The sequence below is a fragment of the Amblyraja radiata genome, chromosome 1 (genome assembly GCF_010909765.2).
Source record: "Amblyraja radiata isolate CabotCenter1 chromosome 1, sAmbRad1.1.pri, whole genome shotgun sequence".
In the NCBI taxonomy this organism is placed as follows: Eukaryota; Metazoa; Chordata; class Chondrichthyes; order Rajiformes; family Rajidae; genus Amblyraja; species Amblyraja radiata.
This window is the reverse complement of record NC_045956.1, coordinates 6,886,159-6,909,797: the sequence shown is the minus strand read 5'-3', so window position 1 is coordinate 6,909,797 and position 23,639 is coordinate 6,886,159. Positions and strand designations below refer to the sequence as shown.

The following is a 23,639-nucleotide window of genomic DNA, read 5'->3' as shown; positions in this document are numbered from 1 at the left end:
TACTAGCCCTCTGGAAACCAGTCCCTTCAGCCCACAACACCCATACTAGCATGCCAGAAAGCAGAGTCATATCCTATTATTAATTTTCGTAAAGATTATTATGAACATGCTGTGATGGCTCTGTGGTTATTGGGGGAAAAAGGAACTTGGAACCATTCATGCCCATTTAATTATTCATGCTCATTCATTTGGTTTTGCCAATCCAGGGGCCACAGTTGAAGAATAAGGAGTAAGCCATTTAGAACGGAGACGAGGAAACACTTTTTCTCACAGAGAGTTGTGAGTCTGTGGAATTCTTTGCCTCGGAGGGCGGTGAAGGCAGGTTCTCTGGATGCTTTCAAGAGAGAGCTAGATAGGGCTCTTAAAAATAGCGGAGTCAGGGGATATGGGGAGAAGACAGGAACGGGGTACAGATTGGGGATGATCAGCATGATCACATTGAATTGCGGTGCTGGCTCGAAGTGCCGAATGGCCTACTCCTGCACCTATTGTCTATTGTCTATTGAAACTTGAATGTTATTACTAAAGAAACAAGTCATATTATTTGGTATTGTTTTTATAATAGGGAACATAAAACGACATTTACATTTTGCTTAATATCCGGTATAGTGAAATTGACATTTTCACATCAATTGATTATTCTGCATTAAATTAATCTCTTTTCATTCTTGAGGTGTCCTTGTCAGATATAGGAGGGATGGAAAATGTGAAACTGAAACTCAAGCAAGCAGTTGAGTGGCCAATAAAACACCCGGAATCCTTTGTCAGAATGGGAATTCAACCTCCGAAAGGAATTCTCCTCTACGGACCGCCAGGATGCTCCAAGACAATGATAGCAAAAGCTCTGGCCAATGAGAGTGGACTGAATTTCTTAGCAGTGAAGGTAATTCATTACAATTTACAAATACCACTGCAGATATAGATAGAAATTGTAACAGCAATCATTCTGAATTCTTAAAAAGCTAAATTTTCAAAAATGCAATTTAAATGATTTTTTTTCAATTTATTATTATTTTTTTTTCAATTTATATTTAATTTTGAATTCTTAAAAAGCTCAATTTTCAAAATTGCAATTTAAATGATTTTTTTTTCAATTTATTTTTATTAGAAGCAATTGTACAAGGATAAGACGATCGGCATAACAATTATACAATTATTGTACAGCTTCATTTTTAACCTTATAACCTAAATTTAAAAAAAAGAAAAAAGAGAAAAAAAAGGAAAACAAGGAAAGAAGAAAAAAAAGAATGAAGAAATAAAATAGAAAAGAGCAGGAAAAAGAACCTTGAGCTACCAAAGCAGTGCAGAAGAAGAAAAAAAAGAAAATAAGAAAAGAAAAGATGGAGATATACCTTAACCCACCCCCCTCACCCATCGTGGCATCGGATTTAAATTTAAATTTGTATTTAACCATTCTGTTGTTGTAAAAAATCAGTAAAGGGTATCCATGTCTCAATTTAAATGATTTTAAAACATTTTTGATATTAGCAAAGTCATTGCCCAAGAAGGCCACTTCATCGACTATAGATAGACAACCATAAATTGAATTCAGATTGCGCTTTTAATATTGTGAAGCAAATTAAGACATCTCCTAGGCTCAAAGATTCATGCCCATCACAAAGTGGAAAACAGGATCATTCATTATAATAATGTAGTCCTTAGTGACAGTTCTTTTTATACTAATGCTTCTAAGGTGTTCTATTGCTTTTTGCAAAGTGTGTTTTCTGGTAGAGTAGTTCACTTCTTTACCTATGGACAGAGAAATTAGACAGTACACTGAAGGCAGTTCAGTCCTAAATTTGGGTCTGTAGAAATAATTGGACTGCAGATCCCTGCTTTTCCGCCATGAGCCAAACAAGGACACTCGATGAGTGACAGCAGAGAGCTAAGAGTAGCTCCTCCTTGACATTGAAGATAGACACAAAAAGCTGGAGTAACTCAGCGGGACAGGCAGCATCTCTGGAGAGAAGGAATGGGTGACGTTTTGGGTTGAGACCCTTCTTCAGACAGGCATCACTCTGTTGGGTCTTACTGCTCCCCCCCCCCCCCCCACAGGGAACCTCAGTAGTGATGGGTCTTCCCCTTCCCCCTCTTTTAACCAGATTACCCCGACCACGCCCCACCCGTACAATAGTCCTCGCGCCCTCCTCCTCTCTGTCGCTGCTCCTCCTTGACATTGCCTTTTTTTCAAAATTCTTCCATGCATTAGGACGTCGTAGTGCAATAAAAATCGTACAACATGGCAAGGGCCATTTGCCTGGCCTTGTCCACACTGACCCTGGTGCCAATCTATGCTAATCCCATTTGACCGCGTTAGGCCCGTATCCCTCTATACCTTTCCTATCCAAATGCCTTTTAAATATTGCAGTAGTGCCTGCAACTACTCTTGTAGCTCGTTCCAGATATTCACCTGCCGATGGCGGTGCTGGCTCGAAGGGCCGAATGGCCTACTCCTGCAGCTATTGTCTATTGTCTATTGTCGAGTTTATATTTGGTTAAGGTTTTGATCATAGTCTGCATTTATAAAAGTATGCAGAACCTCTATGAATGTTCGTTGCATTGTTCTAGCCTGTAATTTTTGTATGAGAACCATGGTTAATTAACCTTATGCTTCATTTATAGGGACCAGAACTAATGAGTAAATATGTTGGAGAATCTGAACGGGCTGTACGAGAGGTAGGTTGGGCAAGGGCAAATATCCTAATGTTGCGTGGCTAGCTGCTTGGCTGTACGATGTGAAATGATTCTTAATCATAAAATAAGATTGCTCTGTTTTACCTAATTTGCTGCAAAATTATGTATGATAGGCCCTATTGTATTAAAAATGAACATGTCACGTTATTTTCTGCAATAATTTTCAGTCAGCAAAACTTCCCTACCCTCCATCAACCTGTGTTTCTTGTTGGCCTGCATCCTGTTTCTTGTATCCAGCACCCCACTGCACCTGTCCCTTGCCCCTTATGTCTCCACTTTCTCTTTTCAACTGGCACAATCATTATCTCCACCTTAAATTCCTACTTGCTAATTCCGAAGAACTATTCTTGGTTTTTTTGCCGGAGGCAAAATTACAGAGGATCAAAAACTGAAGTCACAAGTTAATGGTTTTGTATTAAGCTTTGGGGATTTCTCTTTTTAATCATTAGCAAATTAAGGAAAGAGGAAAAGTAAAAATGAGTATTATTAACATTTACGGGCAGATACACTCGCATTGGAGGGCAATGTCACCCTGAGATGTCATTTAGGAGGTTAAAGGACCTGTCCCACTTGCGTGTCCTTGGCACGCAATTTACGCGACCTCGTGGTTGCGTTGAGCCGCGACGGTCCCGCGAAGGTCGGGGGCGATTACATGCGTACGCACAGCCGTCTGGAGCGCGTGACATCATTTGAAGATGGACACAAAGCTGGAGCAACTCAGCGGGACCGGCAGCATCTCTGGAGAGAAGCAATGGGTGACGTTTCGTGTCGAGACTCTTCTTCAGTCTGAAAAGAAGGGTCTTGACCCGAAACGTCACCCATTGCTTCTCTCCAGAGATGCTGCCGGTCCCGCTGAGTTACTCCAGCATTTTGTGTCTATCTTCAATTTTCTTGGCTCCGCTCTGGGAGTAGAAGTGGGGGCGGATCAGGAACGCAACGGCCGTGAGCCCCAGGCCGAGTTCGGCGATCGTTTGCCTGCTTCTGCTGCTGTTGGAGGTGAGACGTTGCATCGCGCCAGGGTCTTGGGCCTGTCCCACTTTGGCCGTCAGTTCCGTGACAGGCCGTTGGCGCGCGAAGATTTTGTTCACTACAAAAATTTCGGAGCCCCGCGCGATGTCGCGCACAACTACATACCCCTCCGCACTTCTCAGTGGGACCGGCCCCGCGCGGCAATACGATGCCCATACGCCACGAGGTCGCGTAATTAGCGTGCCAAGGACACGTAAGTGGGACAGGCCCTTTTCTCCATTGCGTTGAAGATATGCAGTGGGGTAAAGACAGTTACATATAAATATTTTTTGACACATAATACTACTTTTGCATGTAATTTCTATGGGAATAGATAGAGTTGACTGCTTCAAGTTCTTGAGCAAACATATCTTTGAAGATATGTCCTGGTTCCTGCACATTGATGTAATCGCAAAGATATCTCATCAACACCTCGAAGATTCCTTCGAAGATTGAGGTGACGGTATCTGGCCCAATACTCTATCGAGGTTCTACCGGTGTATAGTAGAGAGAGCACTGGTTGCATCAGAACCTGATGCAGTCGCCCCTACCAGAAGATGAAGAAGGTTTAGGATCCTGAAAACCATGACTTCCACGTTCGAAAATAGCTCCTTCCCAGCAAGCAGCTGGTTCTTCAACACCATGCAAAACTAACCACTACTTCAGCAACTTTGAATAACAATGGACCTTGCTTTGATTGCTCTACAGACATTGGTTTAATATTGCTACGGTCTAGTTACCATGGCCTGTGCATGTGAAAATGAAATACTCTTAAACTCTCTTTTAAAAAAAAATATTTTCATGTATATCAGTCGTACATTGTTAATATTATCAATTGTAGATTGGTTCTGCTTCTAGTTTTTTTTTAAGATAGGAAGTAAGAGAGAAAGAGGGAAAAAAACACAAATGTCAAGATAAAAAAAAAAGAATGGAATGATTTACTAATAATACATCTTTGGAGATAAGTTTGTGGATTATAAAGTAAAACTTTTCATTTAATCCTGAGTTCAAGCTTCAGTTAGGTTCCCGTGCTGGACCGATCTACCCCTTCAAATAATCAATGAATGGAGACCATATTCTAACAAAAAGTTATTGTTTGTCCATTAAGACAAATCTGATTCTTTCCAGGTGTAGGGTCTCCGACATTTCCATAATCCACATTTTAATTGTGGGGGTTATAGGGCCTTTCCAAAATGTTAGTATACATTTTTTCCCAGTTATTATACTATAATCAAGAAAGTCTCTTTGGTTTGTTGTGAGTGTTAGACTTTGTTCTGTGATGCCAAGTATTATTAGTTTTGAATCTGGATCTGATTTAGTGTTAATAACTTCAGAAATTATTCTAAAAATATTAATCCAGAAATTTTTGAATTTTATACAGTTTACAAAAGTATGTGCTAGATTAACCTCTAGATGATGACATTTATCACAGACTCTTAAACTCTCTTGATGCCAAATATAACTTAGGGAAATTTCTGGGTTCACACCATTTCCCAGCCTTTTTGTCCTTTTGATCCTTCCAATATGTTAAATGCATGTTTGTGGCATGTTATGTTTTGGGCATATATAAATATCTATTTTAAGAACTTATTTTCTTGTTTGGGAAGTGCAGCAATGAAGGTTTTATTTTTATTCTTTAATTCCTCTTATATATAGATCTTCAGGAAGGCCAGGGCTGTAGCACCTTCTATCCTCTTCTTTGATGAAATAGATGCACTGGCTGTTGAGAGAGGGAGGTGAGTACTGAAATTAATATATATCTCTGTAAAAATACTAGGACATGTAATGTTTGTGTCATTACAATATTAACATGCCAGTTCCTCAACATCAAATCTGCTTTGGTTTTATTAGGACATGATGAATGGATTGAGTATTTTTGTGAGGATTGGTGAGAAACAATATGTCAAGAACTATTGTTTGAATGTTAAGAAACATGTGATAATCGCACTACATGTCCGAGCCAGGTTAAGGCAGGATCTGTTCGTGAGCAATGTTTCTAACTGGAACAGTTTGCAAGTTGCAAATACAGTTGTACACTGCAAATACAGCAAACCCTCATTATCATGGACCTCTTTATAACAGATTTTGGTTATAGTCGACAGAGCATCCTCGGTGATCAGACAGACACCACTGTCTCTTTAGGAACACTGCGAAGGTCACTGAAATTGTCAAACCATAGAAATTGGTAAGCAAGGGCTTTGGTTGACACTTATGCAATGAAGGACACAAAGTGCTGGTGTAACTCAGCAGGTCAGGCTGCATTCCTGGACAGCATGGACAGGTGTAGTATCAATCGAGACCCAACCGACCGACACAAGGCCGAGCGTGTGCGGACGTGGCGCCGCTGGATGAGAAGCCAAAGCAAGGAAGTGGAAGCCAAATAACTGAATGGAAACGAAGCCGAAACGCCAACTAACCGAAAGGGTGGGACGCCTAAATGCAAACGAACCGAAAGGCTGCGTCGCCTAAAAGCAAACTCATCAAATGGGCGCTCTGCCTTGGATTGGATTGGATGGGATTCCTTTATTGTCATTCAGACCTTTCGGTCTGCACGAAATTTCGTTGCCTGCAGTCATACGCCGAAACGCCACCTACCCGAAAGGCGGCATTGCCTACAAGCCAACGGACCGAATGCCGCTCAACAGAAAAGTCATATAACGGACATGACGTTGCCGGGGGGGCAGGACTTGTCAGCGATTGGTCCAGACCCCCGCGTCCATCACATCACTGTGGAGGGATGAACATTGTCCCAAACCTCCGCTCCACCCAACCCACAGCCCGCGGAGGGTGGCCGTGGGAGAGTGGGAGCTGTCCCGAGGGATGCGCACCTTCGGCTGCTTTCAACTTGGTGCTTGGGTTCAGATTGCCCAGTCACCTTGTGTGGGAAAATGAACCCCACCCTCCCGTCTCCCCCTTCTCTCTCCCCTCTTCTCTCTACCCCTTTCTCTCTCTCCCTTCTCTCTCTCCTCCTCTCCCCCCCCCCTCTCTCCCCCTCCTCTCTCTCCCCTCTCTCCGGACCAATCGCTGACAAGTCCCGCCCCACGGCAACGTCATGTCCGTTATTTGACAATTCTGTTGAGCGGCAGTCCGTAAGTTGGCTTGTAGGCGACGCTGCCTTTCGGGTAGGTGGCATTTCGGCATTTCGGCCATTGGTGAGTTTGCTTTTAGGCGACGCAGCCTTTCAGTTAGTTGGCCTTTAGGCGTCCCGCCCTTTCAGTTAGTTTGCATTTAGGTGTCCCATCCTTTCGGTTATTTGGCGTTTCGGCTTTGTTTCCATTCGGTTATTTGGCTTCCACTTGTTTGCTTCGGCTTCTCATCCGTCAGCGCCACGTACGGGTACCGGACTGAGACCCGCAGCGGCATCAGGAGATGCAGCGCCAACATTAACCACTTCCCCGGTCTCTCTGAGGCCGGGACCACTGAAATCTTCTGGTGCCATCTTGCACCTTTCAAGTTGAAAGTTTAAAAAAGATGTAGAGCCTTAACTTGGCCATAAAAGGCCCATTGCCTCAGCAGTGGCACTGGGTAGGAGTTGTGGGAGTCAGTCTGGCCAGGCAATGTTGACGATGACCTTCAACTCTCCATGGTGCTGCTGGCTGTGTCTGGTCCGCATGCTTGGCCTCTTGCGGTGCTGCCCAATCCAATTGAGCCCCAGCCTGTTGCAAGGCCTCCTGCAGCCCACTCCACCAACACACCGACCTGGACATGTTGATCCACAAACGCACCGTTCCATGCCTCACACCACCTTGGAACACCACTGATGTTGACGCAGTGGGAGGTGAACCCCCAGATAACTCACCAGCACCGTTCCTTTCCTCCGTCTGCTGCCATTCCCACAGTTCTCTAAGGTGTAAAGTTTCAGCATTTAGATCAAGGTCAATGAAAGGCGATACATTTCCAGGCCAGAGAGTATAAGTTTCGGGGAGAAACCCAGAGATGGTGGTGCCCTTGCCTGTCCACTGCCCTTGTTCTTCTTGGTGACAGGGTTCATGAGTTTGGCAGCTGCTGTCAGGTGCTCTTGGTAACTAATGCATTTTACAGATGTCAAAGTACAATGATGATCAAGAGAGGGAGTGAATAAGGTGGAAGCTGGAACTACCTCAACTGCTGTTGGCTTTGTTTAGTTGTGCTGGGTCCTTAGTCTGCATTTTTTTAATTCAAGATTCAAGAGATTGAAGATTCAAGAGACATTTATTGTCACATGCACCAATTGGGGTACAGTGAAATTTGGGGTCACCATACAGCCATACGAAGAAAAAAAGAATAAAACACGATAGTATTTAAACATAAACATCCCTTCCAAGTTCAGTCATCCTCCTCTTTGATGTTCTTTGATGTACTTTGTTGTACACCCGTGGTCGGGGCCTCCCGAGCCCGCCGCAGTCGCCGCTACGGGCTGCCCGATGCTCAGGCCCACAGGATGATGGAACTCCGACGTCAGAACAAGAGAACAACCTCAGCGGCTTGGAACTCCGAATCGGCCACTTCCTACCGGGGTCCGCGGCTCCCGAAATCAATCGAGAGGAGACCCACGCTGGCGGCCCTCGGCAAAGGGCCCCAGGGCACCGCAATTTTGAAGTCAGCGCTGGAAGCTCTTCAAACCACAGCCTCGCGATGTTGTTGCAGCAGGCCCAGCACGCCCGAGCTTCAAACGGTGATCCCAGGTGAGGCATCGCCCGCTCCGCGATGTATCCAGCGCTGCGCCGCCGCTGCTGGAGCTCTGGTCCGGTCCCCGGCAGGAAAGACCGCGCCAATCCAGTTGGTAGGCCCCGAGGAGGGGGGGCGAGGACGCGACTCGGAGAATAGTCGCATCCTCGTCAGGAGGCGACTGGGAGATGGTTTCCCCCTTACCCTACCCCCCTCCCCCACATAGAAAAACTAAATAAAGCTCCACTACATACTTTTTTAACAAATAAAAAAATTAAAAAAAGATGGAAAAAACAGACAGACTGGAGGCAGAGGCAGCCTTCATGCGGCGCCCCCTAGTGGCAAATTTACATACCTTTTGGTGAATAAACTGGATTGAATCCCTTTTGGTTTTTAAGGACACAATATACTTTGGTTTTTTTTTTCTTGTTAGTGGATGATGCCAGTGACTAGGTGAGAGGCACGGTTAGTTCTGGAGCACTACCGCCAGGGTGCTTTCAATAGCCTTAACTATGCCCATGAATCCGACTAGCATTGTACCTTGGTCTTGTTGGCATGCAGTAAAGGCCCTGTCCCATGATGCAAGTTTACCCAAGAGCTCTCCCGAGTTTAAAAAAAAAATCAAATTTGTGGTAACAACATAGAATGTACGTTGCGGGTACCTCGGAGCTCGTGGATGTCTCGTAGCGGCTCGTAATGCTAACGGCAGGTACACTGGAAACACAGTAACTCGTGAAGATTTTTTAACAGTGTGAAAAATTTCCAAGAGTACAAAAATACTCGCGATGAAGTACCACGAGTTTGATTTTGATTTTTTAACTCGGGAGAGCTCTTGGGTAAACTCGCATCGTGGGACAGCGGCTTAACTTGATTGAATGTTAATTGATCTACTGGTTTTATTATTCTTGTTGGCCTATTTCAGAGAAGAGATGGGTCTTAATCTTTTTTTCTGGAATGTTCAATTTGCAGTCTGAAAACATAGGATGGGGCAACATATTCAGCTGGCAAACTTTTATTCGTGACTGATAAAGTTTGTTAAAGATGCATATAAATAATGATCTCACACTTGTATTCCTTTAATTTTTTTAAAGATTATTCTGTGAGCTATGGTGACCATTCAGTTTAATATTTAAAATGTATTATTTTAATACCATAAATGGCAAAAGATGAAATGTGAATAATGCAAATACCCACATTTTGAAGAATTGAAAATCACTTTTTTAAAGAAGGAAATACTTAAAACTATTTAACAAATAGAATTTAAGGGTAGTTAGTTCCTTGATAAGTTTTTGGAATAAAAAAAACATGTAAAACTTTTCAAGTGTTTGTGAACTTTAAGATACCATCCTAATTTTTGAAGGCCTTTCTGAGGCCAGCTGACAAGAGCACAATTATTATAAGCACCCTGAGAATCTGAAGTTTCTGTTGAACTCCTGGATGCTATTAATAGGTTTCTGAATTAGATGTCCTCTTGGATTACTGTCATTGGTCATTACTGCAAGAAGATCCGGAGCTTCATTGTCGACAAGAGCCTGCTTGTTTGAATGGAATCTGTCAGCTTCCATGTTCAATTTGTATGTTTTTCTGAAAGGATGAGCGATCAGGATTGTTATAACAAAGTACCAAAATGCATTGTATGTATGCCGCTGTGAAGTCACAAAGCTATTTACCCATGCTGGCACAAGGGGCTGTGGGTACTGGAATCTGCTGCAAAAAATAAATTGTCAGAAATAATCAGCAGGTCAAATAGAAACATAGAAAAATAGGTGCAGGAGTAGGCCATTTGGCCCTTCGAGCCTGCACCGCCATTCAATATGATCATGACTGATCATCCAACTCAGTATCCCGTACCTGCCTTCCCTCCATACCCCCTGATCCCTTTAGCCACAAGGGCCACATCTAACTCCCTCTTAAATATAGCCAATAAATAGCATCAATAGCAGGAATAGCATCAATCCTGATTCAGGTTCTTGACCCAAAGCATCGACTGACTTTTTCCTCCACAAAAATGTTGCTTGAATTCAGAATTCTTTACAGCACATTATATTCTGTTCCAATGTACCTATTCTGATGGGCTCAGCTTGCTTTAGACGTGCAAGGGAGTACAGAGAAGGTTCACCAGACTGATTCCTGGGATGTCAGGACTTTCATATGAAGAAAGACTGGATAGACTCGGCTTGTACTCGCTAGAATTTAGAAGATTGAGGGGGGATCTTATAGAAACTTACAAAATTCTTAAGGGGTTGGACAGGCTAAATGCAGGAAGATTGTTCCCGATGTTGGGGAAGTCCAGAACAAGGGGTCACAGTTTAAGGATAAGGGGGAAGTCTTTTAGGACCGAGATGAGAAAAACATTTTTCACACAGAGAGTGGTGAATCTCTGGAATTCTCTGCCACAGAAGGTAGTTGAGGCCAGTTCATTGGCTATATTTAAGAGGGAGTTAGATGTGTCCCTTGTTGCTAAAGGTATCAGGGGGTATGGAGAGAAGGCAGGTACGGGATACTGAGTTGGATGATCAGCCATGATCATATTGAATGGCGGTGCAGGCTCGAAGGGCCGAATGGCCTACTCTTACACCTATTTTCTATGTTTCTAACTCTTAAATATACCTAACACTGATTATTAAGACCGATATACTTTTCAGTCTGAGATTGTTGGATCTTGCTCTTGGTTTATGTGTTTTTTATACAGACTAGCCTTGCCTTGACTGTCCAAGCCTTGACTGGCAATGCCTGGTACTGGAAGGCTAGTTCTAAGCACATCGGAGTTACCCAGCTCAGGATATTGTAGTGCAGGACCTCACTCAGTGGAAATGGCTGGCTGCGCTTACAACTGGTTTGAAAGTCAGCATGATTCTGCCCTCTGGCTCATCAGTTACAGAAAATGTCACTAAGAATGAATTTTCTACATGTTAGGGATGTACCTGCTGAAGTGAGATGAAGATGACAGAGGGAGCTGTGTGGGGGAGGGAAGGATGGTGATAGTGACAAAGGCTGGGAGACAAGAAACGGACTCGGGTTATTGAATCTGATAAGGAGGGAAGGTGATGAGTGAATCAGTTAAGGGAAGAATGGTGCGCAGGTGAGAACATTACAGGGGGGAGCAGGAGGCCTTGTGGGTTAAGTGTATGGGCAATAGGCAGATGGGACAGGTGGTGGAAGGGAACAAAGCTAGGTTGCGTGTGTTGTGGATGAGGGGAGGGGGTGTCGAGAAGAAGGGTGTGTGTAAGAGGACCTGGATGATCAGATGGGAGAGAGATAAACAGAGAGGAGGCAGATTACCTGAATTTGGACAATTATATGTCCATGCCCTTAGGTTGTAGGCTAGCAAGGATGTTTTCTTTAGTTAACATTTGTCCTCTCCTTGGTAGTGGAGGAGAACATGGATGGAGACATTGGGAGGCGAGTTCAAATCGCTTGCAACTGGAAGCTTAAGAGGGCCATTAGCTCACATGAGCTTACATTGAGTGTGTTTAAACAGTTCAGCTGGTCCAAGGCAGAGGGGTCAAACTGTGTTTGGGATAGAGAATTGTAGGGGCAGGCAATTGGAAGCTCTGAATTATTCTTAAGGAACCAAGGTCTGTGGAATTCTCTGCCACAGAGGGCGGTGGAGGCGGGTTCTCTGGATGCTTTCAAGAGAGAGCTAGATAGGGCTCTTAAAAGTAGCGGAGTCAGGGGATATGGGGAGAAGGCAGGAACGGGGTAGTGATTGGGGATGATCAGCCATGATCACATTGAATGGCGGTGCTGGCTCGAAGGGCCGAATAGCCTACTCCTGCACCTATTGTCTATTGTCTATTGGAACAGTACCTCCTCTTTTGCACAAGCATGTCACACCTCTTATGATTTAACATTGAATTCCATTCTTTTAGCACTATTTTATTTTGGTTAACAGCTGTGTAAAACCTGGTAAGCGAGACATGCTATTCTGCCCTGAAGCTTTCAGACATTTATGATAAATACAGCCTAACCTAGTGGGTTTTTTTTGGTGTCCCTTAGCGACAAGTGCCATGGCACCGTGTGTGGGGAGGAAAAATCTGTTGTTGACGGTATTATGAGGTTACTCCCATTCACAAATTCTTATCCCTCAGTATTTTTGATACTGAATGTGAGGTTGGCAGGAAATTGTTGAATTTTCAGTGACTTGGGGATCTCTTTGTTAATTGGGTCGGCCCATTCTTTCATCATATGTCGGTCCTGCCATCCTGGGAATTAACCTGGTGAACTTTAACATTGTGGAGAGATCTCATGCTCAAAATATATTCAGCTGATGTGCATCCAAATATTATGTTATTTTTATTCATGATTTCTGTCAATTGCCATTAGCCAATTGTTGCCTTCCCTCACAGTGGGAACCATTGTGGGGGGATGTTTTTATGTTTTATGTTAAATTCTTCTTTAATGTTGTGTCTAAAAGATGGCTGCCGGAAGTGAGAGTGAACGCTGGCGCGATTAGCTGCCTCTGCTCTCACTCCGAATTATGTATTATTGATATGTTGTTTTTGTTTCATTTTGTTAATATATTTGTAATTTGCTTGTTTTCACTGTAAGGTGTCCTTGAGTGTTCTGAAAGGTGCCCATAAATAAAATGCATTATTATTATTATTTTATTTATAGGGTTAATTTACAGCACAGATTGGATATTTAATTCCTTTGCCAAATATTATGGAAGGTATTCAATGTCAACAAATTACATCTGGACTAGTATAATTTTCACTCTGCATATTCCCTTGAAATTCAAGAAATACTTTAGTGTAATGACCAGGAGAAAAAGTCTCTCATTGAATTTTTTGAACATTTCGCTGTAAAATATCAGTCCTGTCTAATGTGTAGCCCCCATTAGAGACAAGGTAAACAATAATGAAACTTATTGATATAAATTGGATAATATTCTAATTTTCCTTGGTATGCTAACTACATCTAGTGGTCTAGGCTTTGCCACTCTAATGATGGAAGTAATGTTAGCATTATGAAACTGTTAGCACTACGCAATGAAACTGACAATGATTTCTGGAGATTGACACAAAAAGCTAAAGAAGAGTCCTACCCGAAACGTCACATATTCCTTTTCTCCAGAGTTGCTGTCTGACCTGTTGAGTTACTCTAGCTTTTTGTGTCTATCTTCGGTTGAAACCAGCATTTGCAGTTCCTTCGTTCACATTGACTTAGAAACATAGAAAATAGGTGCAGGAGGAGGCCATTCGGCCCTTCGAGCCAGCACCGCCATTCATTGTGATCATGGCTGATTGTCCCCTATCAATAACCCGTGCCTGCCTTCTCCCCATATCCCTTGATTGCACTAGCCCCTTGAGCTCTATCTAACTCTCTCTTAAATCCATCCAGTGATTTTGCCTCCACTGCCCTCTGTGGCAGGGAATTCCACAAATTCACAACTCTCTGGGTGAAAACGTTTTTTCTCACCTCAGTCTTGAATGGCCTCTCCTTTATTCCAAGACTGTGGCTCCTGGTTCTGGACTCACCCAACATTGGGAACATATTTCCTGCATCCAGCTTGTCCAGTCCTTTTATAATTTTATATGTTTCTATAAGATACCCCCTCATCCTTCTAAACGCCATTGAATACAAGCCTAGTCTTTTCAATCTTTCCTCATATGACTGTCCCGCCATCCCAGGGATCAATCTCCTGAACCTACGCTGCACTGCCTCAATCACAAGGATGTCCTTCCACAAATTAGGAGACCAAAACTGTACACAATACTCCAGATATGGTCTTACCAGAGCCCTATACAACTGCAGAAGAACCTCTTTACTCCTATACTGAAATCCTCTTGTTATGAAGGCCAACATTCTATTAGCTTTCTTCACTGCCTGCTGTACCTGCACGCCAACTTTCAGTGACCGGTGTACAAGGACACCCAGGTCTCGCTGTACCTTCCCCTTACCTAACCTAACCTCGTTGAGATAATAATCTGCCCCCTTGTTTTTGCCGCCAACCTGTCCAGGTCACCCTGTAACCTTCTAACATCCTCTTCACAGTTCACACTGCCACCCAGCTTTGTGTCATCCACAAACTTGCTTGTGTTGCTCCTAATTCCCTCTTCCAAGTCATTAATATATATGGTAAACAGTTGCGGCCCCAACACCGAGCCTTGCGGCACTCCACTCGCCACTGCCTGCCATTCTGAAAGGGACCCGTTCACTCCTACTCTTTGCTTCCTGTCTGCCAACCAATTTTCTATCCATGTCAACACCCTACCCCCAATACCATGTGCTCTAATTTTAGTTACCAGTCTCCCGTGCGGGACCTTATCAAAGGCTTTCTGAAAGTCTAGATACACTACATCCACTGGCACCCCTTCATCCATTTTACTTGTCACATCCTCAAAAAATTCCAGAATATTAGTCAAGCATGACTTTCCTTTCATAAATCCATGCTGACTTGGACTAATCCTTTTACTGCTATCCAAATGCCCCATTATTACCTCTTTAATAATTGACTCCAGCATCTTTCCCACCACCAAAGTCAGGCTAAGCTGTCTGTAATTCCCCGTTTTCTCTCTCGCGAGTACACACATGCAGTTTGGCATTGGAAATCTGATACTAAACGTGAATGTTTCTCTGCCTTTCTACAGAATGTACTCTTTTCCCACCTCTGCTCGCATAATCTCCAGGTATCCATGACTCTGATGATGCAAGAAATTAATAAACATTTCTTACTATAAACTCTGAAATTATTACATTTTATGTTTTGGTATTTAAGTGAGGTTTTAGTGGTTAATGCACTGTTGTTACTGGTTCTCCAGCCCTAGAGAATAACTTGTCGTTCCTATGGATAAATACCTCAGACGTTCAAGGATATTAAAAACGTAATTGTTTTAAGTTGTACTGAAATTTGTTCACCTAAAACAATATTTTTGACGAACATTGCACATATTCTGCAAACGTATCATACCTGCCAACATTTGAAAATGAAAAATCTTACTCTGAGTGTGCGGGTTGACAGAGTGCGAGCTCCGAAGACGCTCGCCTATTACGGGTGGGGCCCAGGGGCCTGCCTTAGGTCCTGGATTTTAATCGTTTTAAAAAATATTTTGCCGATATCACGATATATTCAGCTGCCAAGTTTTGTCAGATCATTTCAGTATTCTAGTACCTGAAAATCGGTATTTTGCTGAGGAAATCAGTATTTTCACGCTGTGCCATTTTGCTGAATTTTCTAAAAATTTTAATGTGCGGTCATACCCATGTAAGAGTTCAAGAAGGCATAACTTGTTTATTGTGTATTTGTAATACAATTTATTGTGTATTATACATAGCTGCTTTTGTGCATTTGTCCAGAGGTTTATCATTGAAAGTAATTTGGTAGCAACGTTACCCCATGGCCTGGGGGAAACGTTAATCTGGAATCTCTCTATATCTTGTCCTCTCCCTCTCCCCCTCCCACTCCCCCTCCATCTCCCCCTCCCCCTCCTCCTCCCCCCTCCCCCCGCACAGAAAAGGTGATTTTGGCTGCAGCCATCTTCTGCTTCAATAAGGGAAGCTGGTCGGTGATTGGCTGCAACACCCCTCGGAGATGACGTCCGATTGGCCACCGAGTGACCAGCGCATTATGTGATTGGACACAGTGCCCTTGGAGACAGCGGCTGATTGGACGGGAATTTTAAGGGGAAGCTGGACGGTGATTGGACGCAAATCCCTTAGAAACAGCGATTGATTTTTTCCCCCTCATTTCAAAATCGTACTGATCCGATTTTGCACACTTTTTTAACTTAAAAAATCGGAACAAATACGATAAAATCGGACTAGTTGGCAGGTATGACATTAATCAGAAACATATAACTTTTACAGCTTGGCTTGTTGTCCAAACAAATCATCTATCCAGACATAAGAGGCTGGAGTAACTCAGTGGGACAGGCAGCATCTCTTGAGAGAAGTAATAGGTGACGTTTCGGATTGAGACCCTTCTTATTCAACCAGCTTAATAACATCACTGTAACTGGCTACCAGGCATCCTTTTGAACTAATGCCTAGTAACAACCAACATTGGAAAGGTCTTTTAGGCTGTTCTTCAAGATTATGTGTAAATAATGTCCCTTAGATGTGACTGCAGAATCTAAGCCAACTTGAGTTTGGTTTGTCTTTACCAAATCTAAAACGGAATATATTTCAATCCCAGTATAAAAGTAGTTTTAGCTCCATCGGATTTAAATCTCTCTTTAATAATATGAATGTCAATACAGTTAATTGAAGCATAATGTGCATTTCCTTATTTTACTTTAATTCAGTGACATTTCTGGTTAAATTGTCAAATAAAGATACATATATATAATGTGCTACTTCAATTAAATAACTCTACAAAGTGATATTTGTACAAAGTGATACAAAGCTTATTCTACAAAGTGATATTCTTTAAGAGTATCACCTTTTAGTTTAATCACTGCAGGATGATTTGACAGAATAGTGCCATTATTTATTCATGGCTGTTGATTTGAAGGTTTTAATGCTTAAGAAATATGTTTAGCACTTCCTGTTACTAATGAAGGAGGACTGAAAACCATAGGAAGCCTTGAACTGCCAAGCGATATTTCACTGGCGTCAGCGAAGGGAGGAAATAAAGCAGCATGACAGTTAATTATGATCATGGCAGCAGAATTGAAAAGATTGAGTTGGCAGGAGTGCCTTGCTGACAGTTTTCTACTGTGCAACCTTGACATAAATGTCAGACTCAATAATACTGTCCAGCCTCAGTGAGCAGCATGACTCTGGGCTGTATGTGAGAGTCTGCAGGAGAACTCTAGGTATTTCAGGAACACTCTGCCCTTGTTTGTTGTGCTGCCTCACTCTATGATCACGTATTGTCTTTCCGCTGACTGGTCATAGCAAAGAAAAGGCTGTTCACTGTACCTCGGCACACGGGACAATAAATTAAACTGAACTCAACTATATTGCAGATGAAGTTCAAGTTTGCGTTTATTGCTAAGGTTAACCAAATAGGGAAAGGCCTTTTTTTTTACCAATGTGAGCATTAGTTTCATCAGGGAATCCTTAATCTTAAATTTTCCCCCTCTCTGATTCTCAGTCTGTTGAAGGGTCTCGAAACGAAACGTCACCTGTTCCTTTTCTCCAAAGATGCCAACTGACCCGTTAAACCAGCATCTGCAGTTCCTTCTTACATACCTTTATTTTACAATATTGACTTGAAATATGCTTTGTTCATTGTGAACTTGGGCATTATGATTAAAGCAGTACAATCAATGTACAAACAAAAGCTCTGAGAATAGCTAAGGACAAACTGCACCCCCGCCACACACACCTGGATCTCCTACCATCGGGCAAGAGATACCGTAGCATCAAAGCCCGGACAATCAGACTGCTAAACAGCTTCCTGCCACAGGCTGTGAGGCTGCTAAACAGTCACTCCACCTGATTCTGCGGCTTTGCACTGACATTTTAATAACTCTGGCACTGGCCACTCAAATCAGCTGCCCTGGACATTTTTATGATTGTTTTTACTGTATTTTAATGTTGCTGTTTTACCTGCTTTTAACTATTTATACTGTTTCTCAGGGACTGGATTGTTTTTACGGTTATTATGTGTGAAATGTTTAAGTTTCATGTGCGATGCTCCAGTATTCCCTGGGAAACGTCTTCTCATTTTGCACTGTACAACTGTTGCTTTGCAAGATGACAATAAAGGTTGATTTGATTTGATTTGATTTGATTGCTGTCAAGTTCTCGTTTGGGTTATTTAGATAGAAATTGTCACGTCATAAAAAAATAACAGGAACATTTGCACAAATGCGTGAAACAAACAGAAAGTAGACAGAATTGGACAGAACAACAGTAGACCATCCAGCCCTTAGAAGCTGTTCTCATTCATTCAGATCGTGGGTAATCTTCCAGCTCACTAACATTTTAAAGTACATCCTTACATCCTTTGACTCCAGAAATGTATTGATCATGGTTTGATAGATCAGCCATGAATGAATGTTTAAGAAAGAACTCCAGATGCTGAAAAAAATCAAAGGTAGACAAAAATGCTGGAGAAACACAGCTGGTGAGGAATTCAGAGTCCCAAATGGCATACCTCTTAACCTAAAGAAGAAAAATAATAGCAGTCTGAAGAAGAGTCTCGATCCGAAACGTCACCTATTCCTTCGCTCCATAGATGCTGCCTCACCCGCTGAGTTTCTCCAGCATTTTTGTCTGGCCATGATTGAATGGGGTAGTAGACTTGATGGGCTGAATGACCTAATTCTGCTCCTATCACTTTTGACCTGATGACCTTGATTGAACACAATGACTGAACCACCACAACCCTATCCTCTGAGTGAATAATTCAGAGTCCTAAATGGCCTACCTCTTAATCTAAAGAAGAAAAATAATAGCGGTCAAAAGAATTCACAATAGGATAAGTGAAAAAAGGTTTCCAATGGGAGGATGAAAGAAATTAGGGGTGAGTTAGAGGCCAGCGCCGAAGTAGATGAGAGTTACAGGACTAAAGGAGATCAAGAGAAGGTGCATGAAGGTACACAAAAATGCTGGAGAAACTCAGCGGGTGCAGCAGCATCTATGGAGCGAAGGAAATAGGCGACGTTTCGGGCCGAAACCCTTCTTCAGACTGATGGGGGGTGGGGGGGAGAAGGAAGGAAAAAGGGAGGAGGAGGAGCCCGAGGGCGGGGGGATGGGAGGAGACAGCTCGAGGGTTAAGGAAGGGGAGGAGACAGCAAGGGCGAACAAAACTGGGAGAATTCAACGTTCATGCCATCCGGACGCAAGCAACCCAGGCGGAATATGAGGTGCTGTTCCTCCAATTTCCGGTGTTGCTCACTCTGGCAATGGAGGAGACCCAGGACAGAGAGGTCGGATTGGGAATGCGAGGGGGAGTTGAAGTGCTGAGCCACCAGGAGTTCAGGTAGGTTATTGCGGACTGAGCGGAGGTGTTCGGCGAAACGATCGCCCAACCTCCGCTTAGTCTCCCCGATGTAAATCAGCTGACATCTAGGGTATGGATGAGACCCTGGTGCGAGCCTCATCTATGGTGGCGGAGGGGAATCCCTGTTCCCTGAAGAACGAGGACATTTCCGATGCCCTGGTGTGGAACGTCTGATGAGGCTCGCACCAGGGTCTCATCCATACCCCGCAACACTGCTCTCTCTCCCCATCCCCGCACTCGCAACAAGGGCAGAGTCCCCCTAGTCCTCACCTTTCACCCCACCAGCCGGCAAATACAACAAATAATCCTCCGCCATTTCCGCCACCTCCAACGTGAGCCCACCACTCGCCACATCTTCCCATCTCCCCCTATGTCTGCCTTCCGCAAAGACCGCTCCCTCCGCAACTCCCTTGTCAATTATTTCCTTCCCTCCCGTACCACCCCCTCGCCGGGCACTTTCCGTTGCAACCGCAAGAAATGCAACACCTGTCCCTTCACCTCCCCCCTCGACTCCATTGAAGGACCCAAGCAGTCATTCCAGGTGCGACAAAGGTTCACCTGTATCTCCTCCAACCTCATCTACTGCATCCGCTGCTCTAGATGTCAGCTGATTTACATCGGGGAGACTAAGCGGAGGTTGGGCGATCGTTTCGCCGAACACCTCCGCTCAGTCCGCAATAACCTACCTGAACTCCCGGTGGCTCAGCACTTCAACTCCCCCTCCCATTCCCAATCCGACCTCCCTGTCCTGGGTCTCCTCCATTGCCAGAGTGAGCAACACCGGAAATTGGAGGAACAGCACCTCATATTCCGCCTGGGTTGCTTGAGTCCGGATGGCATGAACGTTGAATTCTCCCAGTTTTGCTAGCCCTTGCTGTCTCCTCCCCTTCCTTAACCCTCGAGCTGTCTCCTCCCATCCCCCCGCCCTCGGGCTCCTCCTCCTCCCTTTTTCCTTCCTTCTCCCCCCCACCCCCCATCAGTCTGAAGAAGGGTTTCGGCCCGAAACGTCGCCTATTTCCTTCGCTCCATAGATGCTGCTGCACCCGCTGAGTTTCTCCAGCATTTTTGTGTACCTTCAATCTTCCAGCATCTGCAGTTCCTTCTTGAACACAAGAGAAGGTGCATGGTCACATAGCTGAGAGCATTGTTGGTTATTAAGTAAAATGTTTTACAATGGACAGTCTTCTTCCTTGTGTCCGGCCATCTTCCATATCACGTCTTTCCGGTCGGTCAATGACGGTTGACGGTCGGTGTTTTACAGTAATAAGTACAACGTTTTTTCTTTGGATTAATCAAACATAAGGTATTGCATTGTTTGACAAGAAGATTAAGACTTCTATTTGAAACCAAATTTTAAACATTGTGATTCAATATATTAAATGTCATGATTGTTTTTTCTGTTTTTCACAAAGTACTTACAGACTGTATATTTTGACTTAGCTCTGCAGGTGGTGGGAACGTGGGTGATAGAGTACTTGCACAATTGCTCACTGAAATGGATGGTATTGAACAGCTACATAACGTCACGATATTGGCAGCAACCAACCGGCCAGATATGATCGACAAGGTAAGGGCGAGACTCTCTGGATGTTTATTTTTCTGACTAATTTAAAGTTTTGCTTAATATGATGTATTGATGGTATACCATTTATTGTGCACTTGTGCACGTGCAGTACATAACCGATATTTATACTTACGCTATGATTGTTTCTCTATACATTACTGTTCTTACTGTAGGAGGTAAATATAGCAGCTCCCATTTAAGGGTCTCCCGCTAAATACCTTTATTTCTATCATGATACATTTTTTAAATACCTTTTCCCCTGCCACTCCTCAAATACTGAATATGTGTTTGCCTCCAGCGTTGCGCATACTTGATGCAGAAAATACTATAACAGGGTTGGGAGTTGCAATTCATGACTGGGCACAAATAAATTATTTCAGTCACTATGTACAGCAATACAACAATTTTGGTTTTAGTTTCATCTGCACAATTATATGGATTAGGAATTGATATTGTAATGTCATTTCTGCATTCCTGACTACCTCTAGTAAACTTTCATCTTATTGCTGATCAAATATTGTTCTAATATATGCCTTAAAGATAATTTCAGGGACCCTGCTTTCACAGCCCTTGAGGGTGAAAATTGGAAAGATTCATAACCTTCTGAGAAAAAAAAAAACTGCCTAATTTCTGTCTGATTTGGGTGACTTATTTGTCTAAATTCCCCCTCCAGTGGAACATCCTCTCCATGTGCAGCAAATCAGGAACCCTAGTATATTATGCCCCTGTCCCACTTAGGAAACCTGAACGGAAACCTCTGGAGACTTTGTGCCCCACCCAAGATTTCCGTGCGGCTCCCGGAGGTTGCAGGTGGTTGCCGGAGGTTGCAGGTAGTGGAAGCAGGTAGGGAGATGGACAAAAACCTCCGGGAACCGCACGGAACCGCACGGAAACCTTGGGTGGGGCGCAAAGTCTCCAGAGGTTTCCGTTCAGGTTTCCAGGGGCATTTATAGGATCTAGTGGGTTGCATCCCTGTGCCTTCTCCTATCACTAGTTTATCCAACTGCAGCTAGAAGTCTTGTAACTGGTTCCAATGCATTAACATTTTACTATAAAATACTGTATTAAGTTTTCCCAACGTAGGCCTCGCCAATGCTCTAATAACTAAAGCATAGCCTCAACTTCGCAATAAACAGTGACATTCTGTTTGCTTTCTCAATTACTTATTGGACTTTCACACTAGCCTTTTGCAAATCTTTGACTAGAACAACCAGACACCCTCTGCATCTCTGAGCTCTGCAACATATTTGATATGCATTGTAATAATAGATGTTGGGAGTATCCAGTACAGATTGTTTAACAAGAAATCTAGAATTTAAACAGGATAGTTGGCAGGATATGTTCTGTCTTGAAAACTACTTCGTTACACATCATTTTCTGAAACACTGAATTGGCTGTTTTTCATTCCTGGATTCTATGCCATGTTACAATGCAATTGTAGTATAAACTTTCTTTTAATTCTGAGAATCTAAGTGTAACAGTATTAATGTCACACAGCAGTCTACAGTGCTGAAATCCAACTGCAGTGACAGGTTGTTAGGCGCATGGTCAACAGAAAGTGTGATGTCTTTGATAAACAAAATAAACTTAAGAATCAGCCTTTAGTGATTTATTGGAACTGATTTTTCTTTTGAAAGAAGGCTAAACATTAAGTGAAGGGGTAACTTGCTCTTAAATGGTTTTAATAGGGACAGGTTGATGCTGGGCAACTAATTCAATCTGAAGAGGCGGGTGTCACTAAATATTTTAAAGAGGTTGGATGCCTGTGTTTTAATGTTTTTGTGCTTTGCTCACTGTCCTTCTTTGACAGAATCCTTGACTTGCCCAAACCCTTGTTCCTTCCCATGTAGCCCTCCTCCATTCCCCAGCTGGTTCCTTGCTTGACAGATGTCGGGCGGTCAGTCTAGCTGGCTGGAGTAGCAAAGGTTATTGGGGAAATATTAGAACTGGCCCTGCATTAAATTTGGCAGGATCAGTGGGGAAACAATATTTTAATCCTTACCTTTCATACTTAAACATTTATCAATGAGAATGGAGCATCAGAGTGGATAAGACGAACATTAACAATGGTGGAATGTTAGTATTTGATATAATTATGTTTATTGCAAACATCAATTTATTTTTGCACGATTTATTTTTAAACGATTTTTGCAAACATTAAATGTGACAATAAACATAATGATATCAAATTCACGGGTTCAGTGTAAGTGGGATAAATAAAAGTGAATTGTAAGTGGGTTGCATATAGCATAGCTCTGGAAATCGAGGTAATAAAACTAACTGCTTCAGATTTCCATGTACAAATCTGGTCTAACAAATTCCACATTGTTTCATATTAAACCAGGAGGAAAAAGGGTTCAGTTATGCGACCTATGTAATTTAGAAATGAGGAAATATATTATACACTCAAATGGAGTACTGATGAATTGGTATGCCATGACCCACATTAATATATCAGCCCATTGAACGATAGCTTAATCTCCGCTACAGAATGTAGGTTGGCTTGTACAGGGAATCGAGGGCAGAATAAACCCCAGGGATTTAAGTCATTTCAGCACTGAAGGTTACATGAACAGCTGAAAAATCAGATTATTTTGCCCCCTGCTGTGTCCAATTTGAGTGTCAAATGCATTGGATGTGATGTATTATACAACCGCTGAGTGAAGTACAGGATTACAGTTTAGGTCAGTACCCTAGGGGTTGCCTTTTCTAAGCAGCATGACGGAAGCAACTGAGATTGCACCATAGACGAAATGACTACAATTACTATTAAAGCACATTATTGATAAATAAAGGTTTATACGTTATTTTTTATCACGGTTACGATTT

General features: G+C 43.0%; 1 protein-coding gene across 2 annotated transcripts in view; it reads left to right on the top strand.

Moving 5' to 3' along the window:
* Positions 1-23,639, top strand: part of spata5 (spermatogenesis associated 5) — a 318,711-nt gene that overhangs the window by 48,105 nt on the left and 246,967 nt on the right. For both annotated transcript variants that reach the window (XM_033016169.1, XM_033016231.1), the window contains exons 11-14: positions 674-883; positions 2,623-2,676; positions 5,359-5,438; positions 20,687-20,813. In XM_033016169.1, coding sequence (XP_032872060.1) covers positions 674-883; positions 2,623-2,676; positions 5,359-5,438; positions 20,687-20,813 — 471 coding nt within the window. The remainder of the gene's footprint in view (positions 1-673; positions 884-2,622; positions 2,677-5,358; positions 5,439-20,686; positions 20,814-23,639) is intronic.